Source organism: Dromaius novaehollandiae, chromosome 24, assembly GCF_036370855.1.
Source record: "Dromaius novaehollandiae isolate bDroNov1 chromosome 24, bDroNov1.hap1, whole genome shotgun sequence".
Taxonomy (NCBI): domain Eukaryota; kingdom Metazoa; phylum Chordata; class Aves; order Casuariiformes; family Dromaiidae; genus Dromaius; species Dromaius novaehollandiae.
Window position 1 is genome coordinate 4,128,402 of NC_088121.1, and position 10,082 is coordinate 4,138,483.

The following is a 10,082-nucleotide window of genomic DNA, read 5'->3' on the forward strand; positions in this document are numbered from 1 at the left end:
GCTCAGTCTGTGTTGAGTGAGTGTGAGGAACCCCCTATGTAAGTAGGATGGGTTTGGTTGACATTCTGATAAAGTCATATAAAGATTCTGTCTGTCCCAATTGCTTTTTTTCTTAGCTGCAGACTAACTTTGTTATTTAGGATTACTTCCTTAGTCAGGATACTGATGTGCACAAGATAGTCCAATTTCTGTTGCAGTAAAGAGGCTACTGTGTTTTTAATCAAATTTATATATTTTAAAAAAGTAAACCTTAAACATGAATGTTTTGAGATAGTTACAGGTAAAGAAATTAAACTTCAATCTTGGTCTAAATTATTAAACCAAATAGTGTTCCACTTATGACTGTTAGATCTGGGGATTCACATGTAGGCAGAGGATGATGAAGAGGGCATGTTCCATTTTGCTTTTGGTAGAGAATGATCTCTGATATTGTCAAGATTAGAAGAGCTGAGCCGTAATACAGAGCAAAAAAGCCTAAACCATGGAGTCTAGAAATAACTGGGAAATGGGCCAAGGGCAATGACGGAAAAGACTGAAGGCCTTTTAATTTTTGGTGAACTTCCAAAGCAAGTAACAGCTGAGTAAAGTTCTTTCTTCCTACCAGGGAGAGGTAATGCCTTGTTAGTCAACTCTGGAGTCCAGAGCTATGAAAAATAGCTTTCACACTTCTCTGAAAATTTGTTTTGAATTTTTAGTGTCATGTACTAACTGCAGACCTTCAGGTGATAAACAGCCAGAACTTGATGAAAAGCCACCTGAAGGGCTAATCAGCTTAGAGGTAAGGGCCATCAATTACTACCAGAATTTATTGACAATCTACTAAGAGTGCCTAGATTGGTGACTTGGAAGTCACAGATGAAAACAAAACTGACTATAACAACAAGTAAAGGTTAGATGGCTTGGTTCTATTGTCAGGCAAAAAAGATAAACTGTAGTAGTTCTGCTATTTATCTTTTGAAGAGAAGAACTTATGATTAGTTGGGTAAGTTCTAGGACACTATCATCAGCTTTCTCCTTGTTAAGAGGAGGGCAATAGCCTGCTACATAAACCATGAGATGAAGAGCACCAAAGATCAGTTTCTAGCTTCTAATCTGTTACAGGCTTCCTGCATGATCTTGGACAAGTCACTTCACCTCTAAGCTGGTTTGTTTCCCCTGTCAAACTGAAACACTTGTGTGCCCTCAGACAGTGATTGTCTCTACATTCTTCTGTAATCCATGAATTCTATTTTCAGGCAACTTCTTTGGCTACTGACAAAAATTCTAATGTGTATCTCGTTTGGTTGATGACCTAGCCAAACTGTTTTGAATTAGTTCCTTTGACTTACATTATTTGTGTTGCTTTTCCCCTCCTCGTTCCTGTTCCCTTCAAAAGCAATTTGATCATCTGTATTAGAACTAAAACATCAAACATCATATAGCAAAATAACTTCTCAGCTTAGGCTCAAGGCTTTACAGTTGTGCCTTTATTTACTTTAGACTGTTTGACCTGGGAATAATTTCTGAAACAGCTTTCTTTGGAATGGGATGACTGAGTTTGAAAAAAGATTTCCAGCAGTGAAGACTTGTCTTTGAATTGTCTCTGGGACATGGGTTGGCCACGTCCTGAATAAAGCAAATAATGCATAATTCATGGTGCCCTCCAGCACACTTGGCAAAACCCCCAAATCAGTCCAGTTCATCTGCTCCCAATTTCTTCAAACTTGTAGCAATTAGTGAGAGAGTGATTATCAAAGATTCTTTTATGCTGACTCTTGGCAGCAAGTGGAGGAGTAAATAAATCTGAAAAAGAGAATAAACATGTTTGTCCTGACTTGAGCTGGGGTCAAAAGCTCTTTTCCTTATTCTTGTATTGATGTGACTGTCTCCTTCGTTCTTGGGTAGCAGCTGAAGAAATACTGCTGACCTGAAATCCAGATTCTGTTACTGGGGCACGCTATGCCTGAAGTGCAGTGGCAAAGCAAGGCTAAAGGGTGTTGTGCTGCTATTTCTCCCAGGGCACTGTTGGCACTTCAGGACTGGACACAATTTTACCTCCATTAGGAACTTCTTCCTCAGTACTGTGCTTCACTTTTCCCTCTTCCATGACCATCTGAAAACCTTTGTGGTAGAGGAGTAATATGTGTGTGTGCATGTGCGTGCGTGTTTTAAAGTTCTGCTTAAGTGTAGGCTTGGGCACTTTGTCACTGTTGTACTTAGCTGCCTGTAATTCTTGCAAAGGCTCTGGAAGTGTACAATATTGCTGAGAGAGCAATTCAATAGAAAGGACTGTCTTCAGCAGCAAGTTAGTGCTATTTAAACTGTTCCAAGTGTTGAAATTATTTGGTCAAATGTTGTATTGAAAATACTTACAATTTCTTCTTTGTTAGAATGTCACTAGTTTTCTTATTTTTTCAGCATTATAGTCTTATAGCAAATGGTGTTTATTCATCATAGAGCATTTGTCTAACTGCTTAGAATACTTCTCAGCTAAGATAAGAACCAATATGCTTCTTAGACACAAGAAATCCTTTTCCTGGCTGCATTAGTCATGCCCCTACATTGCTACCAATGTAAAATCAGGGTGAACAAGTACATGTATTTCTATGCTCTGTGCATAGCAGACTGCAATATACATGCACCACACAGCAGCATTTTTTTTAGGCTGCTATTTGAGGAAAATATAGTTTCTTTATGTATTAATATACAATATAAAATACTTTTGTCATGAGGGATTAAAAGCAGAAAGAGGATTCTGGCATGCTAATAAGTCATCATTAGTGATGTTAACTGAAAAACTTTCTATCCAGTTGCTTAAGACTGAGCCAATCCTCTGTATCTCTCAGACGGTGCCATAATAAAACTAAAATGACCACACTTGTATATTTTTTGCTTGTTCTGTGTTAAGAAAAAAAAATTGCTTCTACAGCAAAAGTCTTTTATTAAAAATTACAGCACACATCTTTTGGCCAATAAAGCCATACATGAAAGGAGATAAATACCTATACAACACACTTATACTATATAACAAATGTTTTCTTCACAAATAACTTCAGCGTTCTAGTAGGCTATTCCCTACGTAAATGTTGAGCAAAAAAACTGTGTGCCCCACCCCAATCTCTTAGGTAGTTGCAAAAAATACATAACTTGATTCAATTGTTTAAAACATATTTAGCACAGTACTCCACACTAATTCTGTTTTTAAAGGCACACTTATTACATAGTATCCTTCAAGCTTCAGACAGGCCTGTAAGTAACAAACTGAGCCATTTCCATGTATTAATAGACATCAGCTAAACAGTCTGTATTAGAAGGCAGTAACTGGCATATTATGTCAGCATAAAGTAATTTGTCTTCTAAGGTAAAGCATGTTGAACATGTAACAATAGATTTGAGTTTTACAGGCTGTGTCCCCTAAATGAAATATATAGTAGTATGTGTGTTGACAGTTTGTCAAGCATATACAAATACCAAGACAACACTTCAACTTTGATGCTGGAGCAGAACAGAAACCAATAGAAATGCAAGTCTTAATCACCTTCTCATGCTGCTGTACTTTTAATTCAATTTGCAAAACTAACACTGGATACAGACTTCTCCCCCACCCTCCAAACATGAACACTAACATGAAATACAAATTCAAATACTCAAAATGAGGTATTACAACTACAGAAAAGGTAACATTTGTCATAAATAAGACAGGTACAAGTTCTATTTGAGACTGTTGTATCATAGTTGTATCATAGACTTCATATGAACAAGACCACATGTTTAGAAAATAAAGTATTCAATTACGGGGATAATATTTCTAAGAGGTTTTCTAATATCTGAAGGGAGTATTAGGGTCATTTGGGAATTTTTTTTTTTTATTGTGGAACTGTTAACCTATTTAGTATTGAAATTAATGATTTAGCTACCTATTTTTTTACATGCTAAAAGAGAATGAGTCATGCTGTATATCTCAAAAAAAAAATTCCCAGAAAAACAAAAAAATCAACTTTCTAGCTCAGTTTATGCCATTGCCAGCTATAAAAATTTCAGCATCAAAGGGGGACACCTTGTGAACAGTTAATTTCTCTACTATATTTATTGCTCTGGTAGAGTGCTACATACCCAATTTAAAACCTACAAATACTCAGTGAATAATAACAAATGCAATACTGTTACAACCTGACTCTATGGTAGTCCTGTATTGATACAGACATAAGCTTATACACTTTACGCAGTTGCCTGAATTCTAGTCTGTAATCCATGATATATAGAAGAGCTGAGGTGATAGTACTGGTAGTATGGGAAGCTATTAAAAATGCAAAGTACTTGTGAAGAAAAAACCTGGTGATCAGCAGAAATGCTATTAAAAAAATAAAAAGCCCATCTTGTCACTAAAAGAATGGTTACAAGAAAGATGCTAAATCGGTTCCTGGCTAATCTTGCTTTCACCCAGGCCCACAGCAAAGCTTTCTGCTCTAATGAACCTGTCATAAAGGCCAAAAAACTAGCTTATTTCTCAGAAGCACTTAAACATTCTCCCAAATGCTGGACCCACTGAAGCTGAACTCCTGCCACTGACTTCAGAGAGACAAAGACTCCATCATGACTTTTCAAGCATCAGAAAATCTCCAAATACATAAATAATAAAATCATTATGTATTAGACTTCTGAGATGACATCATCTCCGAAGAAAATATGGAACCTGGTCCTGAGAAGGTATGAAAAATAACCTTTAATTACTACTACAAACATACTCAATCCACATGTTGTTCAAGATCTGTGCTTGTAGATTTTGGTTAGGAAAAAATGGGTTTAAAATGAAATTTACACTGATACTTTAAGTTTTAAAGTCCTAGTGATTCATCTCATGCAATACGCAGATGTTGCTTGATTTTTCCAACATAACATTAATGGTTTTTTTGCATGCAAGTTCTTCCTAGTTAAAAGAAAACAAACAAAACCCCACAATCTGTACTAGTTAGAGCCACTATAAACGTCACATACTGGGTTTTTCCAGATGACTCCTGGGATAGCTGCACTTTCCTGAATCATTCTATTTGCTTTTAAAATAACAAAGCCTAACAATTTCGTCTTTTAATTTTTGGGAATTAACAGGCTAATTGGGACTGAAATCGAAGTGAGGTAATGAGTGACAAGAATCTGTCAAACCTTCCGTGTTAATTTCTTTTGCAACTAGGGCAAAACGTAGGTAACCTCAGACAGAAAAAGGTATAACTAAGCTATATTAGACTGAGATCCAATAGTCAATTAGATATGAGCTGTCACCATCATTTCACAGAATGGTTGAGGTTGGAAGAGACCTCTGGAAATCATATGGTCCAGCCTCGCACTCAAGCAGGGTCACCTAGAGCAGGTTGTGTAGGCCTGTGTCCAGACAGCTTTTGAGTATCTCCAAGGATGGAGACTCCACAGCCTCTCCAGGCAACCTGTTTCAGTGCTCAATCACCCTCACAGTAAAAAAGTTTTTTCTTAGATTCAGAGGGAACTTCCTGCCCATTGCCTCCTGTCCTGTCACTAGGCACCTGAGAAAAGTGTCTGGCTCTGCCTTCTTTACACCCTCTCTTCAGATATTTATACACATTGATAAAATCCCCCCTGAGCCTTCTCTTCTCCAGGTTAAGCAATTCCAGCCCTCTCAGCCTTTCCTCATGTGACAGATGCTGCAGTCTCTTAATCATCTTTGTGGCCCTTTGCTGGACTTGCTCCAGCATGCCAATGTCTTTCTTGTAGTGGGGAGCACAGAACTGGACACAGTACTCCAGATGTGGCCTCACCAGTGCAAAGTAGAGGGGAAGGTTCATCTCCCTCATCCTGCTGGCAACACTCTTTCCAATGCAGTCCAGGATACCATTGGCCTTCTTCATTTCTGGGCATCATCTTAGAAGTGTGCAGTCAGTGCACCTAGGCAGGCAAAAGGCCGTTATGCTGCCAAGAGATCTACTACGTAAAGTACTTCGCAGGGTGAGCACTGTATTCCTGACACTTGGGTAAGAAATTCTCTAAGAGAATTTCTTAGTTATTAGCTATTTCTGTGCATCATGTTTTCCATGGGCCACATCTCAGATGGAGATTCAGCTTTTCTCCTCTGTTAATATTACTAATGATGAAAAAACACTTGTGGGGAAGGGAGAATTAACCACAGTCAATAATGTAAACTACTTCCATAAGCAGAGTTATTGATATAAATGGATGAGGAGTACATTCTTACTAGCTTGAGACATGCAGCAGATTTTGGATCTGCAACTCAGATCCCAATATTTTAAAAAATGAACTGTACACCACTAAATTCAAACATTGCTTGATATGTAGTTCTCATGGACCTTAAAACACTTCCTCAAACAAATTTAAAACATGACATTTAGCAATCGTATTTTTACTATACATAATACATTTTCAATACTTATAAATAAATACTCACAATTATAAGCACTTAATCACATATATACACAACATAATAGTTTACCCAGTATAGCAAGTAGATATTTTCACAATACTGAAACCAATTCAAATTTATTGTAATCTTGTTAAATATTAACTTCATATTTTAGAATAATTTACTTTGCTGAACAGCACATCTGCCTATCTGTCCATACATGAACACATGCATTAGAATGGACACATGCTAAAATAACTTATTTTTCAATATCTTAATTTGCTAACTTTGTTTTTTAGAAGGAAGTTGAAGATTTTATTCAAATTTTCAAAGTAGAGAATTATCATCTGCTCCAGAAGACATTCTTAATCCTCAATAAGTTAATCAAAATGAGATACAAGAACAAAAACTATACTTGATTCCTTTGGTATAAATTGTTAACGTGCAGATCTAAGAAGCAAAAGCAGACAGATATCAGCCCCAATTATTTTTTTTCTTTGCAGTTTGTCTCTTCCTGCAAGTGAGATAGAGACACTGGCCCAGGGAGAAAAGGAAAATAAAGAAGTTGTATGAAAGTGCGCTGTGCAACAAACGGTAAAAGTGATCACTAAGAAAATGCTGTTCAGGCATAAAAGTAAGAACTCCACTTTTCCTGAAAGATCTGTAGCTGACAAACTTTATCAGAAGTAAGCAGCTCTGTACTAGTGCTGGAAAAAAGTACTTCTGTGTACTACAGCATCTGCAGTGCTGTTCAGAAGTGTTTGGATTACAGGCTTATCTAAGAGTTTGGAAAGAAATAACGCTGAAATTGTGCGCGCTGTTCTACAGCCAAGAATCTCCTGTCTGCATTTACTGGTCAATACTGCAACTGCTGCTGACAAGCTCTGTCCACACTAGAATTATTTGCAATGTAAACAGGACTAGGGGAAATAATCCCATTTCACTGCGATATCACTTCAGCAATTAATTTAGATATTTTGTAAAACTAAGTATCAAGTTATTAACAAAATTATCTCTAGTTCCACCATTGGATGCTACTGGGGAGAATGAGGGAATTCACAGAATCTAACTTTGGACATCTGAAGGTGACAATAGGGAGATTAGTGTCCTTAGATCCCCATGTAGCTACTGAAAAGACAGACAAGGTCATCTTCAAACAGCGATTTAGGAAAAAAAAGTAGGTATCTTCCTCCATATGATAATCAGGGCAATCTACTTCTCACTCTTGATTGCACAAGAAGTTTGTTTTCTTAGCTGAGGTACGCAAGTTGGGATGGTCACATTTGAAATTCTGAATACCCTCCACTGGTCTAGTCTTGCTAACTTATATTTACAGAAGTAATCCAAAACAATAGAAATCTATAAGCCTACAACATGTGACCATGTAGTAGTCAGTAGGATTATTTACTATTTAAAAAAGTAAAATGTTTCTTCATATGCAGTGTGTTTGCAGGATAAGCTAAGAGCAAAACCTATGACTAATAACTGAAGGCTAGCTTTGTAGCATAACTATTTGATCCCAAATGAAGATAATATACTCTATTTCTGCAAGATACCATAACCCACCCACCTTTCTAAATACAAACTTACTCTTTAGCTGCCAGATAATTTATATACATGATGTCTTTAAAACAACAACCAAAAAAAATAGAGACAGGTTACCCAGATGGTCTAACAATTCCACTCTTGTAGGTCAGAATACTCTCCAATGAACAGACTCTCTCCCTCCCCTAACTTGAATATCCTGCGCAAAAGTGTTCCCTTTACTTGGATGCTTGTATCTGTAACCAGCCACCTGTTCCCACTGGCAATAGCAACTGATTTGCTGTCTCATTACAATCTTCAAACCTTACCAAACTTGACACTTGTTCCTTGAAAGGAAACAAGCAGTAGATGTTAGCTTCCCAATCCTGTAGATGGTGCAAAGGCCTGCCATGATCTTTAGCAAATAAATCTCAGAATCTGTTAAAAATCTTCCAGCAGCTTTGCATCCAAGTTATGTCCCCCAAATTTTTTATTCTATCCGTATTTTGCAACCTATTCTTTGCCTTCAATCCTGTAGTGTAAGCCTTTCCATATTTTTTGCCTTCTATTTCTGTTTTTTACATCCATACATCATGCCACATCAGTAGCTCTTAGGAGTTTCAGGGTTACATTTATCGTGACATCATGAATCGTGCAAATCTTTGAGTAATTTTTAAGCCCAAATTACTGGAGTTGTCCCCACATGACAGTAACCAAGCTCAGAGAGTCCTTTAACCATTTGCCTTTTCCTTTCTCAACCTCTCATGGGATGCCATCCTTCCTTTGGCAACACTGTGAAGGAGGCACTCCCCAGTCATACACGTAGGAAAGCCTGAGCTTAACCTCCTCCTTACAGAGCTTCCCTTCTTTAGCAAGGGTCTGGTGCTTTTCCAGCATGTCCTCGATGCTTTGCTTATGAGTTACTATGTACTTATTGTTGCAACCTCGTGACTTATACTCAGTGTCAAAACGAGGGTCGTGCTCTCTCTTCACATCAATGGGAGCTAGCCAGACCCCCAGGGAGACATCTTCACTCTGCCACATGTTCAAGTAGTCTCGGCTGAGACGCAAGTAGTGCACCAGGTCTGCAGAAAGAACATAACCACCACCCAGGGCATATGGTAGATAGTAGTCACAGAGGACCCAGTCACTCTCTTTCCATTTACCACCAGATTTCACTCGACCACGGCCAGAAAAGAAGCCCCAATAGAGGCGATGTGGCTCCTTGGCCCTCAGCTCTTCCACAAGCACATCCAAGCGTACAAAGGTATCATCATCAGCCTTCACAGCAAACTGGAAATCCAGGTGCAGATCCAGCCATACGTATGTGGCCAGGACTTTGGCAGTCAGGTTCTCATAGGAATCCCGCAGTTCTGGCAGAAGAAGAAGGTCTCGGTGACGGCTCTGCTCTAGCTCCAGGCTACGAAGCTCCTCTGCCCCAAGCCCACCCGTGCCAATCACAAAACGACTCCAGATGTCACTGCGAGGAGGGCGCCCAGCTGCCGAGAGCCACGTGCTGCGGATGATGCTGCGGCGCTCAGTGTATTTGGGGCCGCTCATGATGAGCACAGCCAGGAAGGCTGTTTCCTCAGGGGGTGGCGGTGGGGCTGCTGCAGGATGCAGCCCCCTGGCACCTCGAAGCGACGGGGGTGGAGGCTGGTTGTGAGGCAGCCCCTGCGGGGCTGGCAGAGGCCGGAGGCCCTCAGAGGTGCATTTGGCCAGGTAAAGCAGGACCACTGCAAAGATTGACAATCCACCCAGGCCCAGGGCCGTTTTATGGCGGCACAGCAGGCGCAGCAGCTTCATGGCAGCAGGGCCTCAACAGGGCGACTAGGCCTAGGCCGGAGCTCCCCACAGCACCCCCTTCCCTGCCAGGCCTCGAGGCCCCGCCTCCCGAAAGTTTAGGCGGGAAAAGCGGGAGCCCCGCCCCCGACAGTGAAACAGGTACGGCTACCAAGAAAGGACACCGTTCCTCTGGGAACTCTCACCGCGCTTCGCGTTCCCTCAGAGGTGGTTTCATGTCTCCTTCCTGCTTTTTTTGGCCTCCTGCTGGGGGAAGCGCCAGCTTAGGACGGAAGGAGGAGCGGCTCTACCTCTACCTACCCGCTGGGCCTCCAGCGCGGACTCAGTGTGTGCAGCGCCTGCCGCTTCACTCTCCGCCTGCCTCGGGCGGGGGCGGGGAGGAGTGGCTGCG

At 40.2% G+C, this 10,082-nt stretch overlaps 1 protein-coding gene across 1 annotated transcript; it reads right to left on the reverse strand.

The window, feature by feature from the left end:
* Positions 1-2,900: 2,900 nt before the first annotated feature.
* On the reverse strand, positions 2,901-10,082 carry B3GALT6 (beta-1,3-galactosyltransferase 6). The gene has a single exon (XM_026100662.2). It carries the CDS (start codon positions 9,692-9,694, stop codon positions 8,651-8,653), a length of 1,044 nt encoding a protein of 347 aa, XP_025956447.1. The 5' UTR covers positions 9,695-10,082; the 3' UTR covers positions 2,901-8,650.